This window comes from Erythrolamprus reginae, chromosome Z (genome assembly GCF_031021105.1).
Source record: "Erythrolamprus reginae isolate rEryReg1 chromosome Z, rEryReg1.hap1, whole genome shotgun sequence".
Lineage (NCBI taxonomy): Eukaryota > Metazoa > Chordata > Lepidosauria > Squamata > Dipsadidae > Erythrolamprus > Erythrolamprus reginae.
Window position 1 is genome coordinate 73,374,129 of NC_091963.1, and position 21,688 is coordinate 73,395,816.

At 45.1% G+C, this 21,688-nt stretch overlaps 1 protein-coding gene across 1 annotated transcript in view; it reads right to left on the minus strand.

Annotated features, from left to right (window-relative positions):
• ITGA9 (integrin subunit alpha 9) overlaps positions 1–21,688 on the minus strand; it is a 953,395-nt gene that overhangs the window by 600,423 nt on the left and 331,284 nt on the right. The window contains exons 14-15 of the mRNA XM_070726333.1: positions 19,325–19,479; positions 7,111–7,271 (exon numbers count right to left, since the gene is read on the minus strand). Of these exons, the coding sequence (XP_070582434.1) occupies positions 7,111–7,271; positions 19,325–19,479 (316 nt within the window). The remainder of the gene's footprint in view (positions 1–7,110; positions 7,272–19,324; positions 19,480–21,688) is intronic.

Here is a 21,688-nt window from a genome sequence, read left to right on the forward strand (position 1 = left end):
AGGTTGAGAAAAGCTTGTTGCTCCTTATTGCCCCATTGAAATGGAACTCCTTTCTGGAGAAGACGGGTGAGAGGTGCTGTCAAGGTGGCAAAGTTGGGAGATTATGCATGCATCACAGACTTTTCTAGACACACCTATGTGAGCTCCGATGTGATTAATTGAACAAAGAGGAAAATCTCCCTCAAAAACATCATAAATTATTCTTGAAGATAAGCAGAGGCGTAGAGCATTTACAGAAGTTCAAAAAGAATCTAAGATTTGCAGTTTTAAGGGAAGACGGATCTTCTTTTGCTATCACGAAATGAGTACAATAAATCTTAATAAAATGGCTGAATGGGCCTTCATAAAATGTTGAAATGCTGCTGGCACATTGGTGAGCTCGAAGGGCATAATGTGGAATTCAAAATGGCCATAGCAGGTGCCAAAGGCTATCTTCCATTCGTCGCCTGTGAATGAGGTTGTAAGCGCCTCGCAAATCGATTTTGGTTAAGATAGTTGCTGTGTGTAGGAGCTCCATGAGTTCCAAGATTAAAGATAGAGGGTAGCGGTTACAAACGGTAATGGAGTTGAGTTTATGATAATCACAGCAGATTCTTAGGTCTCCAGTTTTCTTTTTGACAAAAAGTACTGGAGCGGAGAGTGGTGAAGAGGAGGGTCGGATGAACCCTCTGGCCAGGTTCTTGTCAAGAAAGTCTTTAAGGTGGCCGATTCGGGTTGAGACAATGAATAGAGGTGTCCCCCAGGAAGTTTGGCGTTGGGTAAAAGGTCAATGGCACAGTTATAAGATTGGGGGGGGGGTGTTAATTGATCTGCTTCTTTTGCATCAAAAACATCAGCAAAGTCAGAAATATCTGTTGGGAGGGTGCTGGCAATCTGGGCAGGAAGTTGAGTGGACGAAACGGTGGACGAATGTGGTCTAAACATTGTAGACTAGGAAAGGAAATATGATTTTGGGACCACACGATGTAGGGATCGTGGGTTCTGAGCCATGCTAAGCCAAGGACTATAGGAAAGTGGAGACCTTTGGTGACATAAAATTGAATAGGTTCTTCGTGGTGTGTGATGGTTAAGGTGAGTGGTTGGGTTCAAAATTTGATTGGTCCGGACAAGAGAACATGGCCATCGATAGTTTCGACAACAATAGGAGGTGTGATTGGGCACAATGGTATGGCATGACAACGAGCGAAGGTCTCATCCATAAAGTTGGTAGTGGCTCCGGAATCTACTAAGGCAGTAGCAGGGAGGTTTTTGGATGGGTTTTTAAAAGTTTACCTCAGTGGCTAAGGTCAAGTGTCTTGAAGGTCTTGGTTCATCTGTCGTAACATTGTTAATTGGTTGAGTGCCTGCACGGCCTAATGTTTCTTTTAGGTTGGTGTCTGGTCATTTCCCGGCAAGGTAGCCTGACCTGGAATGCGGGCCCGATGTTCAAGACTGGAATAGGAGCAGGAGTGCCATGTCTTCTCTTAGAGCAAGCAGGTAGAAGGTGTCCACCTTCTCCAGAATACATGCAGAGGCTTTCCTCTCGACATCTGGCTTTCTCGGCTTCACTCGGGGGGGGGGGTCTGGCCATGCCTACATCCATTGGTTCCTCTCAAGCGATGGCAACTGGTTGGTTTCCCATGTCTGCTGGCATCTGGAAGAAGAGTCTTGGCACTGGGTTAAAAACGTTGTTTTGGAATCTCTGGCATGGAGCTGGCACTGGTCTGGATTTCTCCCCAAACTGGCTTTCTTATCTGGTGACACGGTTCTGGGCAGCTAACAATTTAGTCTTGATGGTCAAACAGGTCTGGTAAAGTTCATTTAGTATGTTAAGAGTTGGTTGATGTGTCAGCTCATTCACAAACTTTGGGGTCAGGCCATCCTGGAACAGTTCCTTAAGGGCTCCCTCATCCCAATCCAGGGGTGTGACTAGTTTCTGAAAATCGGAGATATACTCAGAGATGGTCTTGTTGCCCATGCGTAATGGGCACAACTGAATAATAGTGTTTTGTATGCACACGGGATCTTCACATTCTTGTTCAAATCTCTGGCGAAAAGAAGCATAATTTTGCAGAATTGGGTCCTGATGTGCTAGGAAAGGCAATGCCCACTCAAATGCAGCACCTTTACACAGGCTTATAATAGCAGAATCTGCTGGAGATGAGTTTAAAATGTTTACACACTGATGAAGAAATGATCTAACTAAATAAATCTTTGGCCTTGATTGAACTATATGCAGCGGTTCTCAACCTGGGGTCAGGACCCCTTTGGGGGTCAAATAACCATTTCACAGAGGTCACCTAAGACCATGGGAAAAGAGAAATTTCCCCTGGTGTAAGGAACGAAACCTTCTGTTCTGGCACCTTGGAACATATTTTTACAATCTGACCAATCAGGTGCAAACAGTGGGGGTATCCCTCTGACCTTCCTGCCAATCAGCTTAAAGCTCTGTTGGGAGAATTGGTGCTAGACTTATGGTTGGGGGACACCACAACATGAGGAACTGTATTAAGGGGTTGCAGCATTAGGAAGGTTAAAAACCACTGTATATTATGAAAAATTATCCAGAGAAGCAAATGGCCTTGATGTTTTTGGATGTGTAGAAGGCATGTGATAATGTAAGTTGGCAGTTTTTGAATTGACAACTACAGTATATGGATTGGGGGGCAAGTTTTCTCCGGGTAATAGAAGCAATCTATAGTAAGCAAACAGCAAGAATAATAATGGAGAAATTTCTGATAAATTGGATATTCCTAAAGGGACAAGGCAAGGATGCCAGCTATCACCATTATTATTTATTTTGATATTAGAAGTATTAAATAGAAATGTAAGAGAGAACAAGGCAATCACAGGACTCAAAATCAGAAAAGAAGAATATAAATTACAAGCATTTGCAGGTGATCTAGCTTTCATACTCAAAAATTCATTAAATTCAGGACTGAAAGTCTGAAACTTTTATTTCAAATTTAGAGTTATGGAGAGGTGGCTAGACTTAAAATAAATAAATACAAGAAAAAATGATTGTAAAAACATGACAGAAAATCAGAAAATAGAACTGACAGAAATTTTGGATATACAAATAGTACAAAATATAAGATATTTAGGGATCCAACTATTATCAAGATGCTCAACACTTAAGAAGGACAATTATTTAAAACTTTTAAAAAATTGAGAAAGATTTGGAAAAATGGAAAACTCTTCAATTATCATTGATGGGCACAACTGCACTAATATATTACTGCCTTTGCTATTTTTATTTGTAACTGAATTTAAACATGCCTGGGATAAACATATATCCATCCTAAGATAAAATACAGGAAATAGTATAAAGGCAGACTAGATGGACTATGAGGTCTTTTTCTGCCATCAATCTTCTATGTTTCTATTTTCATCAATACCAATAAAAATAGATAAAATCTTTTAAAATAAGATTAACAAAATAATGATGAAATTTATTTGGCAAGGGAAAATACCAAGGATTAGTTTGAAATTGTTACAAGATGCAAGAATAAGAAGCAGTTTTCTCTCCCTAATTGGGAGTTGTATTACCAAGCAAAAGTGATGACATGGATTAAAGAATGGATTCTACTTAGAAATAAAAGACTTTTAATATTTGAAGGACATGACTTACAAATGGGATGACACACATTTGTTTGGTATGGAGGTCATAAAATACATAACTACTTCCAGAGACATAGTGTAAGGAACTGGTTATTTTTAGTTTAGTTTGGGAAAAAGATTAAACATTATTCTAAAATACCCTATTGGATTTTGATAATGGAGACTTTGACACATCCAAGTAGAATTGATTGGAATAATATTCTGAGATATAATGACATTTTATTGAATACAAATAAGTTGAAATCTGCAACAGACACAAAGAATCAGGGTATACAAATGGATTGGTATTTGAATATGCAGGTACAAGCAAGATATGAAAGGATAGTAAAACAGAAGGAATTAACCTAGAAAAAACAAAATTAGCTAAAATTCTAATGGCAACAGATGAGAAGTTGATAAAGAAATTGTATAACTATTTGCTCTCCATTGAATTAGAATTTTAACAAGTGAAAGAGACAATAATAAAATGGATGAGACATATAGGACATACAACAGATATAAATATGGGGCAACAACTATGGGAAATAAATTATAAAATGACTATGGCAACAGCATACAAAGAAAATATATATAAGATGTTCTATAGATGGCATAAGTCTCCAGAGAGAAATGCAAAAAAAATTAAGAATAAATTGATGACCTATTGGAAATGTAATCATATACTTTTTATCATATGTGGTGGACATGCAGTGAAGCCAAAAAAAATTAAGTAAGAGGTATGAATATGGATTAAGAAAATATTGAAACAAAGTATTTATCTAAAATCTGAAATATTCTTATTAGGCATGAAATTTAATAAAGAAGAAACATATTTAATAGTGCACATAGTGACCGCCACCAGAATTGTGTATATACAAAATTGGAAACTGAACAGAATACCAACAAAAAGGGAAGTATTAAGGAAGATTATGGATTGTGGGGAAATGAATAGACTTACAATGAAAATTAAGGATAAAGAAGACTCAGAGTTTTATAAAATATTTGTTGAGCAAAATCAGCCAAGTACAGTGATCCCCCGGTTATTGCGTCCCCGACCATTGCGAACAGGGTAATTTGCGATTTTTCAACCCGGAAGTCAAAATACCATCTACGCATGCGTGCCCTTTTTTTCTATGGGCACGCATGCGTAGATGGCAACCGGGAGATCAGCTGCTGGGCGGCTTCCCTGGGTCTTCCTCCTCTTGCTGGCATCAGCGAGGAGTTTCCCCACCGCCCACGCAAACTCCTCGCTGCCGCTCGCCCGCCCTTCACCTGCCCACGCCGTTCGCTCCCCCTCTTGCTGGCGGGAGGGCGAGAAGCCCTCCCCAGCACCCGCTCGCCCGCCCTTCGCCGCTCGCCCGCCCTTCGCCCTGGCCGCTTCTTCCCAGCGGAGAAATTCCAGCCCCCACCTGGTCCCGCCCGATCCTCCTCCCTGAGGCAGCTCGCCCTCCCATGGCCGCTTCCTCCACCCTCCATCGCAAGCCCTCGCCACCGCAGCCAACGCGCGCTGCGATCTTCAAGCCCAGCTCCTTTCGGCCCAGCATCCCGGGCCAAGCAGCTGCCTTCCGTGACTGAGCCTGGCTGGCCCGGAAGATCGTAGCGCGCGTTGGCTGCAGTGGCGAGCGAAGCCAAGCCGGCAGCAATGTCGCCACCGCTGCAGCCAACGCGCGCTACGATCTTCCGGGCCAGCCAGGCTCAGTGACGGAAGGCAGCCGCTTGGCCCGGGATGCTGGGCCGAGAGGAGCCGGGCTTGATCCGCTGAGCCTGGCTGGCCCGGAAGATCGTAGCGCGCGTTGGCTGCAGCGGCGGCGACATTGCTGCCGGCTTGGCTTCGCTCGCCGCTGCAGCCAACGCGCGCTACGATCTTCCGGGCCAGCCAGGCTCAGCGGATCAAGCCCGGCTCCTCTCGGCCCAGCATCCCGGGCCAAGCGGCTGCCTTCCGTCACTGAGCCTGGCTGGCCCGGAAGATCGTAGCGCGCGTTGGCTGCAGCGGCGAGCGAAACCAAGCCGGCAGCAATGTCGCCGCCGCTGCAGCCAACGCGCGCTACGATCTTCCGGGCCAGCCAGGCTCAGCGGATCAAGCCCGGCTCCTCTCGGCCCAGCATCCCGGGCCAAGCGGCTGCCTTCCGTCACTGAGCCTGGCTGGCCCGGAAGATCGTAGCGCGCGTTGGCTGCAGCGGCGGCGACATTGCTGCCGGCTTGGCTTCGCTCGCTCGCCGCTGAGGAGCCGAAGATTGGGGGGCGGCGCGGCTCTTTTAAAACATCGCCGCCGACATGGGGGGCTTGCTAGCACCCCCCCAAACCCGGGTTGGGGGTTCGGGGGGGTGCTAGCGAGCCCCCCATGTCGGCGGCGATGTTTTAAAAGAGCCGCGCCGCCCCCCAATCTTCGGCTCCTCGCTAGCGCTGCGGAAGTTTAAAACACCATCTGCACATGCGCAGATGGTGTTTTTACTTCCGCAGCGCTACTTCGCGAAAACCCGCTCGTTGCGGGGGGTCCTGGAACGGAACCCTCGCAACGAGCGGGGGATCACTGTATAACCAAAAGCAGAACTGAATTGTGTCATTGTCTTTCATGATACCTTCTTTGGTATAAAGCAGTGCTTCTCAATTATTTTCTGTTTTGCCCCCCCTCCCCCACCCCTAGGAAGAAGTAAACATTTTGTGTGCCCCAACTCTCTGCCGGGATGATTGTTTGCAATATTTGGCAAGTTTTCGCCATTTGTGTGGCTTATCAGCATGATTGAGGTGTAATGTGTTTAAATGACACCTTAATATATTTGGCTTTATGCTATCCACTGCCAACATTTTTAGACACAGTGAACATACCAGTCTTTCATCGTCTCCTGCTGTAGTCATAGTGAAGCCAAGCACTACATACACTTCATCATATTTTCTTGTCTCAACTTTCAGGAGACTTACATTATGTCATTATCTCTGTCTCTCTCCTCCTTTCTTTTCATTCCTGTTAAATATTTTTCCATGGTGTCTCTTAAGGGTTTCATATCTCCTGCTCTGTACTGTGTGCTATTGTTCAGTGCAAAAACCCCCTATTCCTGCAGCAAAAAAGGCATGTTCCCTGGGATCATGCTCCCCCTGGCATTGCTACACACGCACACACACAAACCACGCACAGGGGAATTGCTCCACTATTTGAGAAACACTAATATAGAGTAATGTACTAGCCTTTTGAGGGAATCAAAAATGTTTTTATCTTTTTTTAGTTCAGCTACATTCTATATTTCCAAAGTAGAGATGGACCTTTTCTTTCTTTCTTATGGAAAGAGTTCCAGCCATGGAGATAGCCCTTTATCCCAGGACCTCTAAAATACTTTAAATAATCATACTTCCAAATTTTAAAAAACACAGTCTTGGAACTTTTCATGTACTAAATGGTACTTATTCTTAGCCTGATTATTGTTTCAGAAATAGAAAGCTGAATGCATTCCACGTCTATTTTAATCAAAGGATAATCTCCAACCTAATTTAGGGAAATATAAAAGTAAATATAACGTGAGCCAAACATGGACCAACCTTTACAAAAGCTAGGTAGTTTATGCATTGTTTCTGCATATAGGAAAGCTGCATTTGTTCTGTGATCTGGCCCGTTGCTTCTCCAGAAGAGATGAAGTAAACCCTGACTGGGTATCCTTTTTCTTTCTTTGCCACATCAGATGTCAAATTATAATTCAAATCTAGACAAAAACAAAAATCATAACATTGTTTTATGCAATGAACATATCACCGATTTTTCATAATCGTTATTGTGATTTAGGATTATGAAACCTCAATATATGTAGATTCATCTCTATGTCCCAGTAACTAATTCCAATTTCAGAAGAACATTTGCAAATTTGGATAAATGCCAATGTTGCAAAGCAAAGCAGCACAACTATGAATGTAGCTCATTAGCCATACAAGAAGTCCTACTTAATACTTCAAATTCCTATAGACCGGTAGTTCTCAATCTGGGGGTCAGGACCCCTTTGGGGATCGAATGACCACAGTCAGGTTTCAGGCCCGGCTATAGCACGGAAACTGCTTTGGTCGCGTTGATGGATGATCTTTGGCAGGTCTGGGACAGGGGTTTATCCTTGGTCCTGGTGCTTCTTGACCTCTCAGCAGCTTTTGATACCATCGACCATGGTATCCTTCTGTGCCAGCTGGAGGGGTTGGGAGTGGGAGGCACTGTCCTTCAGTGGTTCTCCTCTATCTCTCTGGTCAGTCGCAGTAGGTGTTAGTGGAGGGTCAGAGGTCGACCTCTAGGTTTCTCCCTTGTGGAGTGCCTCAGGGGTTGGTCCTCTCCCCCCTGCTATTTAATATCTACATGAAACCACTGGGCGAGATCATCCAGGGGCATGGGGTGAGGTATCATCAATATGCTGATGATATCCAGCTGTACATCTCCACCCCATGTCCAGTCAATGAAGCAGTGGAAACAATGTGCTAGTGCCTGGAGGCTGTTAGGGTTTGGATGGGTGTCAACAGACTCAAACTCAACCCTGATAAGATGGAGTGGCTGTGGGTTTTGCCTCCCAAGGACAATTCCATCTGTCCGTCCATCACCCTGGGGGGGGGAATTACTGACCCCCTCAGAGAGGGTCTGCAACTTGGGCATCCTCCTCAATCCACAGCTAACATTAGAGAACCATCTTTCAGCTGTGGCGAAGGGGGCGTTTGCCCAGATTTGCCTGGTGCACCAGATGTGGCCCTACCTGGACCAGGAGTCACTACTCACAGTCACTCATGCCCTCATCACCTCGAGGTTTGACTACTGTAATGCTCTCTACATGGGGCTACCTTTGAAGCGTGTTCGGAAACTTCAGATCGTGCAGAATGCAGCCGCGAGAGCAATCATGGACTTTCCCAGGTATGCCCAAGTTATACCAACACTTCACAGTCTGCATTGGTTGTATCTTTTGGGAATTCAAAGTGTTGGTTATGACCTATAAAGCCCTTCATGGCATCAGACCAGAATATCTCCGGGACTGCCTTCTGCCGCATGAATCCCAGCAACCAGTTTGGTCCCAGAGAGTTGGCCTTCTCTGGGTCCCATTGATGAAACAATGTCATCTGGTGGGACCCAGGGGAAGAGCCTTCTCTGTGGCAGCCCTGACCCTCTGGAATCAACTCCCCCCAGAGATTAGGATTGCCCCCACCCTCCTTGCCTTTCGCAAACTCCTTAAAACCTACTTCTGCCGTCAGGCATGGGGAAGTTGATTCCCCTGGGCCGTTTCCATTTTATGTATGGTTTGTCTGAGATGTTTTTTATATTAAGGGGTTTTAAATTGTTTTTAACTATTGGATTTGTACTGTTTTCTTGTTGTGAGCCACTTCGAGTCTTCGGAGAGGGGCGGCATACAAATCTAATTAATAATAATAATAATAATAATAATAATAATAATAATAATAATTTAACTCCAGATAGAATAGCAAAAATGTATAAAGGGACCTCTAACAAGTATTGGAAATGTAAAGTCTAATTACATGTTATTACCTCTGATGGTTCTGCAAATATGTGAAAACATTCAGGATAAACATTATGAGAATACAGAAAATAGTTAAGAATGAAAGACGTGTCTGAGAGGCTGCCAAGACTTTTTCGTCCTACCAATGGCTACCCATTTCTATTGCTACATATAGGGACAAACAACACTGCAACATAGGATTTTGAAATTATCTGCAGAGATTTCGAGGACATAGGCAGGAAAGTGAAGGAACTGGGAGCACAGGTAGTCTTCTCATCTATCCTCCCAGAGGATGGTCACAGAAGAAGATGGAACAAGATTTTGAAGGTGAACAACTGGCTATATCGGTAGTTGAGAGAAGAATCTATAGGATCTAGGCGTCTAAGGCCTAGATGGATACAAAACACTCTTATTGGAGTACTAAACTTCCGACCTTTTGGACAGCAGTCCTTGCCAGAAAAACAAACAGTACAAAAACATGTTTACATCCTGTAACAAGATGAAGAAATCCTATTGTTGAGGCCAATAAACATTCGTAAACAGGATAAATAACTTGATGGATTAATCTAGAGAGTTCCAAGGAACTATGATGAAATTGGATGCAAGACAACCCCATATATGGACAGGAGGAAGGGGGTGTAAATTAGACATGAAATTACTATAAAAGATGGTTCTTGAAGTTAGGTACTTTACCTTTTTAAGTACACCTTTTGGGTGTCTTTAATTGGTCCTGATATGATACAGTGGTATCGTATTGGTGTCTTTATGTTATGTGTTGATATATGTTATGTGTTGATATATGTTATGTTTAATAAATGTTTATATGATATATATATCATGTGGTCTTTTAGCTTTTATTCTCATGGTCTGGGGAATTTTTTTAACAGTAGTGCTACCAACAGGGATTTGGATTTCTAGATCATGGAGTGAGCTACTTATATGATGGACTCTTGGCAAGGGATAGGTTGCACCTTACAAGAATGGGAAATAATATTTTTGGAAGGCGTCTTGCATCACTCATCAGGAGAGCTTTAAACTAAAGCAGAAGGGAATGGGAAGTAAAAGGGCAGGCAAACATGCACAGCCAATGAATGCAGAGGGCAATCATACTGGCCAAATAAGACCCAGAGAAGGCAAGCTAATTCACAAACTAAAGTGCTCCTAGACTAATGCACATAGAATGACAAACAAAAAGAAGAATTGGAGATCCTAACACAAGAAAATAATTATGATGTCATGGGTATCACTGAAACTTGGTGGGTTGAGACACATGATTGGAATACACATCTTAGTGGTTACAATTTATTTATAAGAAACAGACTTAAGAAAAGGGTAGGGGGTGTTGCCTTGTATGTTAGGGAAACATATACCTCCTAAGAGATTCAAGTTTCAGAAAATGGAAGCTCTGTAGAAACCATCTGGGTACGAATATAAGGTGAAAAAAAAAGGAAGGACACCATCATGGTAGTTTATTATATACCTCCTGGACAAACAGAAGATATGGATGAACTCTTCCTACAACAGATGACTATGGTCTCAAATAAACATGATACAGTGATTATGGGAGATTATAACTATCCAGACATTTGTTGGGGATCTCTCTTGGGCAAAACTTATGTGTCTACTAAATTTTTATCTTCTCTAGCTGATAATTTTATCTGCCAAAAAGTGGAAGAAAAAACAGGAGGATCTGCTATGCTGGATCTAATACTTACCAACAAGGAAGAAATGGTTGAGAAAGCAAGGGTGGCTGGGACCTTGGGCTGCAGTGACCAGGCAATCATTGAATTCTATATAACTAAGGGAGGAAGACCTGAGAGGAGTCAGACTTCAAGACTGGATTTCAGAAGAGCAGATTTTGATGGACTCAGAAGGAGGGTAGGAAGAACCCAATGGTTGGAAGTCTTAAAATATAGAAATATCCAAGAAGGATGGGAAATCTTAGAAAATGAGATTCTAGAAGCACAATCTTCAACAATTCTTAAAAGAAGAAAACACAGGAAGCATTTAAGGAGGTCACTGTGGTTGGACCCAAATCTTAATAACTTACTAAAAAGGGGAAAAAAACACTGTTTATGAAATGGAAGAAGGTGTACATTTCTAAGGAAGAATATAAGGCAGTCTGCAGCAACTGTAGGATAAGTATCAGAAAAGCTAAAGCTAAATATGAACTGAGTCTTGCAAGGAATGTAAAAAGCAATAATAAAAGGTTTTTGGGGTACGTCAAAAGAAAAAGAAATCCACTTACAAGTGTGTTCAGGTACCGCTAGCTGATTTAGTTTGGTTAAGAGAATGTCCGGTATGATGGTATTGAATGCTGAACTGAAGTCTACAAAAAGGACCCTAGCGTAGGTCATTGGAAATTCAAGATGTTGAAGGATGTAGTATAGAGCCATATTAACAGCATCATCTGTTGATCTATTTGCTCGGTATGCAAACTGCAAGGGGTCTAACAGTGGATCCGTGATGGTTTTCAAGTGGAACATCACTAGCCTTTCAAAAGTTTTCATAACTACAGATGTTAGAACAACTGGTCTGTAGTCATTCAGTTCCTTGATGGAGGGCTTCTTTGGCACTGGGTTGATAGTCAAGCGTTTGAAGCAGGAAGGAACATAGCACAACTCTTGTGATTTGTTGAAGATTTGGGTGAAGATGGGGGCCAATTGATCAGCACAGACTTTTAAGCAAGAAGGAGTTATCTTGTCTGGGCCTGGTGCTTTTCCAGGGTTCTGTCTGTGAAATAGATCTTTCACTTCCTTTTATGTGATCACTAGGGGTTGTAAACCCAATGGGATGGGTTCAGTTGTAGAAGATTTAGCTGTTGTTGGTGTGTCTGGGATGGAGGTTGTGCAGATAAATGGTTGTGGTTTCTTTTCAAACCTGCAGTAGAACACATTCAGGTCATCTGCCAATTGCTGATCTCCTTCAGCTTGGGAAGGTGGTTTGCTGTAACCGGTGATGTTTTGAGAGTTTTCCACGTTTGCTGGTTCATTTGTTGAGAATTGATTCTTTAGCTTTTCAGAGTAGTTCCTTTTTGCTGCTCTGATCTCCCTTGTTAATATATTTCTGGCCTGATTGTACAGCATTCTATCACCTTTTCTGTAGGCTTCCTCTTTGGAATGACGTACTGCTTGAGTTTGGCTGTGAACCAAGGTTTATTGTTACTGTATATTTGCAAGTTCCTGGTTGGTACACATAGGTCTTCACAGAAGCTGACATACGATGTTACAGTATCTGTGAGTTCATCTAGGTCTGCAGAGGTGTCTTTAAAAATATTCCAGCCTGTGCAGTCAAAGCAAGCCTGTAGCTTTAACTTTGTTTTGTCATTACCTCCACTGCTTCACTGAATTGACACGGGGTGGAAATGTACAGCTGGGTGTCATCAGCATACTGTTGGTAACTCACCCTGTGTCGTTGGATTATTATTATTATTTATTTGATTTGTATGCTGCCCCTCTCCGCAGACTCGGGGCAGCTCACAACAGTGATAAAACAATACATAATAACAAATCTAATATTAAAAGTCTAAAATAACAATTTAATATTAAAAGCCAAAAAACCCTATTATTTAAAAAGCATACACACAAACATACCATACATAAAACTACATAGGCAAGGGGAGATGTCTTCGTTCCCCCATGCCTGACAGCAAAGGTGGGTTTAAGGAGTTTACGAAAGGCAAGGAGGGTGGGGGCAATCCTAATCTCTGGGAGGAGCTGGCTCCAGAGGGCCGGGGCCACTATAGAAAAGGCTCTTCCCCTGGGTCCCACCAACTGACATTGTTTAGTCGACGGAACCCGGAGAAGGCCAACTCTGTGGGACCTAACCGGCCGCTGGGATTAGTGCGGCAGAAGGCGGTCTTGCAGATATTCTGGTCCGGTGCGATGAAGGACTTTATAGGTCATAACCAACCCTTTGAATTGTGACCGGAAACTGATCAGCAACCACTGCAGACTGCGGAGTGTTGGTGTAACATGGGCATACCTAGGGAAGCCCATGATTGCTCTTGCAGTGAATTCTGCATGATCTGAAGTTTCCAAACACTTTTCAGAGGTAGCCCCATGTAGAGAGCATTACAGTAGTCGAACCTTGAGGTGATGAGGGCATGAGTGACTGTGAGTAGTGACTCCCGGTCCAAGTAGGGCCGCAGCTGGTGCACCAGGTGAATCTGGGCAAACGCCCCCCTCGCCACAGCTGAAAGATGTTTCTCTAAGGTGAGCTGTTGATCGAGGAGGATGCCCAAGTTGTGGACCCTCTCTGAAGGGGTCAATAATTCCCTCTCCAGGGTGATGGACAGACAGATAGAATTGTCCTTGGGAGGCAAAACCCACAGCCACTCCATCTTATCAGGGTTGAGTTTGAGTCTGTTGACACCCATCCAAACCCCAACAGCCTCCAGACACCGGCACATCACTTCCACTGCTTCATTGACTGGACATGGGGTGGAGATGTACAGCTGGGTATCATCGGCATACTCTCCTCATGCCCTTGGATGATCTCACCCAGTGGTTTCATGTAGATATTAAATAGCAGGAGGGAGAGGACTGACCCCTGAAGTACCCCACAAGGGAGCAACCTAGAGGTCGACCTCTGATCCCCCACTAACACCAACTGCGACTGACCAGAGAGGTAGGAGGAGAACCACTGAAGAACAGTGCCTTCCACTCCCAACCCCTCCAGCCGGGGCAGAAGGATACCATGGTCGATGGTATCGAAAGCCGCTGAGAGGTCAAGAAGCACCAGAACAGAGGATAAACCCCTGTTCTGGGCCCACCACAGATCATCCATCAATGTGACCAAAGCAGTTTCTGTGCTGTAATTGGGCCTAAAACCCGACTGTTGAGGGCCTAGATAATTGGCTTCTTCCAAGGACCGCTGGAGCTGGAGCGTTACCACTTTCTCAACAACCTTCCACATAAAGGGAAGGTTGGAGCCTGGACAATCGTTATTGAGTATGGCTGGGTACAGGGAAGGCTTCTTGTGGAGGGGGCGCATATGTGCCTCCTTGTACGGAGCCGGAAAGGACCCCCTCCCCAAAGAAGTGTTGACCCAGCTCCGTGTCACCTCCCTGCTGGCAGAGACCAGCCGGGATAGACACTGATCCAGTAAACAGGTGGCGGAACTCACAGCTCCAATGGCCTTGTCCACTTCATCAGGTGTCACCAGATCAAACTCTTCCCAGATAGATGGACAAGTACGGGCCCCAGTCACCTTGACTGACTCATTGTCAGTCAACTCTATTATCCAATCGGAGTCGAGGTCCGCCCGGATCCGAGCAACTTTATCAGCAAAAAATGTGTTAAAGTCCTCGGCACTACTCTGCAAGGGCTCCCCAACTCCCCCCTGGTTAAGAAGAGAGCGGGTCACCCTAAACAGAGCGGCCGGGCGAGATTCCGCTGATGCAATCAAGGCGGCATGATACGTGCATCTTGCCGCCTTGAGAGCCACTTCATAAGTCTTAATATGAGCTCTTACAAGTTTTTGATTGGATTCGGACTTACTCTTCCTCCACCGCTTCTCTAGATGTCTCTTCTGACATTTCAACTCCCGGAGCTCCTTGTTGAACCATGGAGCTCTATGGGGTCTAGTGCCACAGAGAGGTCGCAATGGCGCAATCTGGTCAAGAGCCTCCGCTGCAGTCTTGTTCCAGGCCTCGGCAAGAGACTCTGCCGAACTGTGGGCGAGTGCATCTGGAATAACTCCAAGTGCCCTCTGAAAGCCTCTGGGTCCATCAGGCATCTGGGGCGGAACCACTTAGTCGGTTCCACCTCCGTGCGGGGAAGGATTGGAGCCAAGAAGTCGAGCTGCAATAGAAAATGGTCTGACCATGACAAGGGCAATGCTTCTAAGCCCCTTAGTCTCAGACCAATGTTCTCTCTAATTTTTTTTCGGGGTGTGCGGAAAAGTATAGTGTCTGAGCGGCAGTCCCCTTGGGACTGGGCGGCATAGAAGTACAAACAAACAAACAAACAAACAAACAAATAAATAATATATAATATAATATAATAAATCCCTTCTTTTTTATTAAAAGAAATTAATAATAAAACAAAACAAAACTCTATTACTATTAAAACTAAAACAACCAGCAAATCCAAAAACATAACTATTAATAAAAACAGGTGAGGGCTGGGGGTTTTTTTCTCTGTTATTATTTAAGTGCTTTTACCATATGCTTTAAATCAAGAGTCACTTCTCTCTCTGTTTCTCTCTCTTTCCTGTCATTCTCTGCCTCAATCATTTTCTCATTTCTCTTTTTTTCTCCCCTTTATTCTATCATTTCTCTCTTTCTTTCTTTCTTCCTTCCACTCCTCTCTCTCTCTTGCTTTCTTCCTCTCTCTCACTCTCTCTCTCTTCCTTCCTATCTTCTCTCTCTCTCTTTCTCTCTCTCTCTCCCTTCCTTTCTTTCCTTCTCTCTTCCTTCCACTTTTTTCTCTTTCTCTCTCTCTTTTCCTTCCTTTCCCTCTTCCCCTCCCTCTCCCTCTCTTTCTCCCTCTCTCCCTTTATATTTATCTCTTCCTTCCTTCCTCTCTTCCTCCCTTTCTCTCTCCCTCTCATTCACTTTTCTCTCCCTTCCTTCCCTCCCTCTCTTTCCCTTCTTTCTCTCCATGTCTCCGGCAGGCAGCTGGCTTTGCTGACCGGCACCAGGCTCAAGCCAGCTGCCCGGGAAAGCCCTGTGAAAGCCGGCTTTCCGGGAAAGCAGCACGCTTTTCAAATGCGCTGCTTTCCTTCAACTCTTTCCTGGGCAGGGGGGGGAGGAGGACGCTCCACCCCCAGGAAAGAGGTGCAGGAAAGCAGCGTGTTTAAAAGGCGCTCTGCTTTCCCAGAAAGCCGGCTTTCCTGGCCGGCACAGGGCTTTCCCGCCGCTCCCCCCCGAAAACACAACGGAGGTCCAGGATGACAGGCAGGGTGAAGCGGCGTGGAGCAATGGGAGGCTCAAGGAGATGCCTCAGCCCTTTTCTTTCGGCGGAAGAGGAGGAGAGGGGGCGGATCGGGCGGGCAGGGGGCAGCACCAAGAGGCCAGGGGCATGAGGGGGCCAGAGGCATGGTGGGGAGGCAGGGGCGGCCGCGGCTCCCTTTCCTTCTACTGCCGACGCCTCCCCGCCCCTGCCCCCCGTGGGCTGGCAGGGGGATGGGGAGTGCGCACCCATAGAAAAGGGTGCGCGGGGGGGTATTTTGGCGCGTGCACGTGCTCATGCGCGCAGCTTACGGGGAACTCTGTCTCAGACTATTACTCAATTACTCAGAGAGGAATACCATGTTGGTTGCTTGCCCCCCCTCGGGAGTCGGACCATGTATTACTTGAGTCAGGTCCATGGCTGTCATGGTGACCATGAACTCCTGCGCTAGCCCAGAGGTTTCACTGAGCGACGGTAGGTTAAAGTTCCCCAAGACAATAAGTGATCACATTCAACGGTTTCATGTAGATATTAAACAGCAGGGAGAAGAGGACTGAGTCCCAAGGAACCCCACAAGGGAGGGACCTAGGAGCCGACCTCTGACCCCCTGCCAAAACCAGCTGTGACCGACCAGAGAGGTAGGAAGAGAATCACCATAATAAGGTGGTTCCTGCCCCAAACCCCTCTATTTGGCACAAGAATACCATGGTTGATGGTATTGAAAGCCGCTGAGAAGTCAAAACGCACCAGGATAGAGGAATGACCCCTATTCTGGGCCCATCAGAGATCATCCATCAGCGCGACCAAAGTGCTGTAGCCAAGTCTGAAACCGGACTGTTGAGGGTTGAGATAATTGATTTCATCCATGAGCTGTAGGAGTTGGAGTGACACCAACTTCTCAACAACCTGTCCCAGGAAGGGAAGGCTGGAGACAGGACTATAGTTGTTTAAAATAGCCAGAACCAGGGAAGAATTCTTGAGGAGGGAGTGCACATGTACCTCCTTTAAGAGAGCATGAAAGAACCCCTCCTCAGAGAAGCATTGACAACCACCTGGATCCAGCCTCATGTCACCTCCCTGCTGGCGGAGACTGCCCAGGAGGGGCACGAGTCCAATAAACAGGTGGTGGAGCTCACAGCTCACATGGCCTTGTCCACTTCATCAGGTGTCACTAGAAAAAACTCATCCCAACAACAGGACTAAGACAGATCTCTGACACCTCAACTAATGTGTTGTCAGTCGACACTGCATTCCAGTTGGAGTACAGATCCGTACAGATCTGAGCAACTTTATCTATGAAAAACTCATTAAAATCCTCAGCACTACGCTGCAAGTGTTCCTCACCCCTCTCATATTAAAGAGAGAATGAGTCACCCTAAACAGAGCAGCTGGGTGAAATTGATGCAATCAAGCCGGAATGATGCAGGCCTTGAGCGCCACTGAGTAAGTCTTAATGTAAAAACTTAATAGTGTTCAGTCAGATCCAGATTTACTGTCCCTCCAACATTCCTCTAGACATCTTTTCTCGCATTTCATCCCCCTGAGTTCCTCAGTATACCAGTGATATCCCCTAGGTCTATTGCCACAGAGAGGTCACAAAGGCGCAATCTGGTCAAGAGCTCCTGCGGCAGCCATGTTCCAAGCCGTTACCAGGGATTCCTCTGAATTGTGTATAAGTAAATATGGTAATTCCCCAAGCTTGCTCTGAAAGTGCACTGGGTCCATTAGGCATCTGGGGTGGAACTACCTAATCAGTTCCGCCTCCCTGTGAGAGTGGATTGGAGCCCTAAAATCAAGGCGTAGTATAAAATGATCTGACCAAATCAAAGCAAGATGTCTAAGTCCTTTAAATTCAGAACATTGCTCAATTGCCCTGAGAGGAATGCTATGTCAGGAGTATGACCCCACTTGTGAGTCAGACCCTGAATTACCTGAGTCAAGTCCATGGCTGCCATGAAAGCCATGACCACCTGCGCCAACTCAGAGGATTTGCTGAGTGATAGCATATTAAGACTGGGAGGCAAGTACGCAAGCAACAAGCTCACCTGAACCCCTAGGTCCAACTTCACAAGGAGAGACTCACAACCAACTAAATCAGGTGCAGAGAGCCTGCATAAGCCAAAGGTTTCACAGGCTATAATAGCCACTACTCCCCCCTTCCCTGGGGTTGTGGCTGATACCACACCTGAAACCCAGCTGGGCAAATCTCCAAGAGAGGAACACCTCCCTCAGGGCATGGCAAAGTCATAGTCACACATGCTAGGTCAGCTTCGTCATGCAAGAGTAAATCCCGGATGAGGGGAACTTTATTCACAACTGACTTGGCATTGAGCAGCAGCAGCCTGACCCCAGGGTCTGAGATTCACCTATCACCAGCACCACAGGTTGAGCTTGTGGGGGGGCAGAATGAGGGATCGCTTTCAAGCAGCAATCCCTCGTTCCCCATGAGCAGCCTACCCTCCATCTCCCATTTCTCATATTATATCTAAGCAAAGGTTTATACATACATGGCCCATTTGACAAAAATTCTGCCATTTTTCTTAATATTTCTCTTTCCATATACATTGAAATAGTTCAAATCAAATTGAACTGCTTCTAGCCATCACAGGTGGCCAGAAGCATGCCCTTTCTTTGTTTAACTGTTGAAAAGTGAAGACCTGAATGTGGATTTATGCAAATTACTGGCTTGAATTAAGACCTCATCTTATTGGAACCAACCCAATAATATGATGTCTTAATTCAAGTAGTTTGTCTGTTAACAGTAATTTGTCTGATAGCTAGTAGTTTGCCTGATAGTTATAGACAGATTTGACTCTTCATAAAACAAATCTTAAATGGAAAACTGATATTGATATTGATTCATCATTTTCACTTAATATTAACACTTTAAAGGAAAAGTCACCTTTTGTGATAATCAAAAGTGCCTGATCTGTATAGATAAGTAAAGTACTCCAACATAGCTTAGTGAATTTGTTATTAAAATAACAAATTATTTGCTAATTCTCTTAATATTGCACACTTCAGAGCTAGCAAGATTAGATGCTCTGTTATCAGCTATCTCATAAAGAGGGTATGACAAAATACTACAGATTTAATGTAATTGGCTTGTGGTATGGGTACCATTTTTACCATAATACTCTGATTAAATATAATAACATGGTGAAGGTTTTCAAAATGTCCAGACCCCTCTGCTTAAACATGTCACAAAAGGCATAATATACAGATGAGTTATTATATAAACCAGGCATGAAGGCAATAATTTGCTCCTCTTCCTTGAATTAACCACAGTATTTTTTTTTAAACTGGTTACTGACCATTCTTCCTAGTACAGGTATATTACTTTAGAATTGATAAAAAGCAAAAGATATCAAGATAGTATCTCACCTATCAGTCCTGGAACATGTTTGCCTTTGAAACTATAGCAAATAGTGATATTCAGACAATTCAATTGTTGTAAGCCATCATGACACTGAGGAGCTGTGATGTCAATGGATGCTGGTAGGAAAATTGAAATATCCAAGGAAATGACAGGCCGTGATCTTAAAACAATAAGAAAAAAATCATATTATCATAGTTTTTTTTTAAATTCACACAGATCTATACCTAACCTCTTATATTTTGTAGTATACTTTATCTTTTATATTTACATAGTTCTTTTTTTTGTACGTTCTTTCATATTGTACAACATTGCTTTGATTTTTTTTTGAGTGTAGTTATACCATTTGTTCCAGATTCTGTAATATTCTGAGTTATTTAGTCACCTGATTTCCATTGACAGCCGGTCCATTTCTACACACCTATAAATTTTGTCTAAAACTAGGTTTTCTGGTGGTAATGCATTATTTTTCCAATATTATGCATAACATATACTTGCAGCCATTGTTATATGGGTTACTATATATTGAGTTTTTTGGGATACTTTTGGTTCTGTGCCTGGGCTTTCTTGTTGAAGCAAATGGCTAAAACCCACTATTTCAGCTCTAAATCACAATCTTTATTTGGAAAAACAGCATTACAGGCAGAAAGCAGTTTTTTAAAAAACATTCAGGGAGGATTTTTCTCTGCTGTGAAGGGATCAGATTAGGTGCACGGTTCCGGTGGGGGAGCAGAGAGGAGGGGTGGAACTGCTGCTCCGCTGGCTATGGTAGATAACATCGAATAATATAGGAACCCCTGTTTAATACTATACAGGACTCGCAGTTTTGGAGAGGTGAGCATTTGCTGCCTAGGAGGACCGTCGACCCCTGCTTCCCCCCGCGCTGTTTCCGCCCCTTTTTACCCCAGAGTCGGCAGTTTGATCAGCTGGGCTCCAAAAATGGCGACTGCGGCGATGTGACGTGGCTGAGCCGCCTGTCATCTGCGGCATTGAGGCACACCGCCTGTTGCCTCCGTTTGTTGTTTATCCAACCTGGCATGTGTTACTGAAACCTGGCTGGGCCCAGAGGGAGGAGTCCCTCTCTCTGAAATTTGCCCAGCCGGGTTTCAGATATGGCATCAGCCTCGACCCCAGGGAAGGGGGGGGAGGAGTGGCTATTATAGCCAGGGAGAGCCTGGGCTTGCGTAGACTCGTTGCTCCAGAGATTGCGGGTTGCGAGTCCCTCCTGGTGAAGTTGGACTTAGGGGTCCAGGTGGGCTTCTTTCTCACGTACCTGCCTCCCAGCTGCGTGTCACAAGCCCTGCCTGTGCTACTCGAGGAGGTAGCCGGGTTGGCGGTGGGGTTCCCCAGACTTATTGTCTTGGGGGACTTTAACCTGCCGTCGCTCGGTGAAACCTCTGGACTGGCACAGGAGTTCATGGTCACCATGACAGCCATGGACCTGACCCAAGTAGTACAGGGTCCGACTCATGGGGGGCATGCACCCGACATGGTATTCCTCTCTGAGCAACTGAGTAATGGTCTGAGACTAAGGGGCTTAGAAGTGTTGCCTTTGTCATGGTCGGACCATTTTCTACTGCGGTTTGACTTCCTGGCTCCAATCCTTCCCCGCAGGGAGGCGGAACCGATTAAGCTGTTCCGCCCCAGACGCCTGATGGATCCAGAGGGCTTTCAGAAGGCGCTTGGGGTTATTCCAGATACACTTGTACACAGTTCGGCAGAGTCTCTGGCTGAGGCCTGGAACAAGGCTGCAGCGGAGGCTCTTGACCGAATTGCGCCGTTGCAACCTCTCCGTGGCACTAGACCCCGTAGAGCTCCATGGTTCAACGAGGAGCTCCGGGAGTTGAAACGCCAGAAGAGATGTCTAGAGAAGCGATGGAGGAAGAGTAAGTCCGAATCCGATCAAACACTTGTAAGAGCACATGTTAAGACTTACAAAGTGGCGCTCAAGGCTGCAAGATGCGCATATCATGCCGCCTTGATTGCATCAGCGGAATCCCGCCCGGCCGCTCTGTTTAGGGTGACCCGCTCCCTTCTTAATCAGGGGGGAGTTGGGGAGCCCTTGCAGAGAAGTGCAGAGGATTTTAACACGTTTTTCGCTGATAAAATCGCTTGGATCCGAGCGGACCTCGACTCTAATTGGAATACAGAGTCGACTGACAACGAGTCAGTTGAGGTGACTGGGGCACGTACTTGTCCACCTGTCTGGGAAGAGTTTGATCTGGTGACACCTGATGAAGTGGACAAGGCCATTGGAGCTGTGAGTTCCGCCACCTGTTTACTGGATCCGTGTCCCTCCTGGCTGGTTTCGGCCAGCAGGGAGGTGACACGGAGCTGGGTCCAGGAGATTGTCAACGTTTATTTGGGGAGGG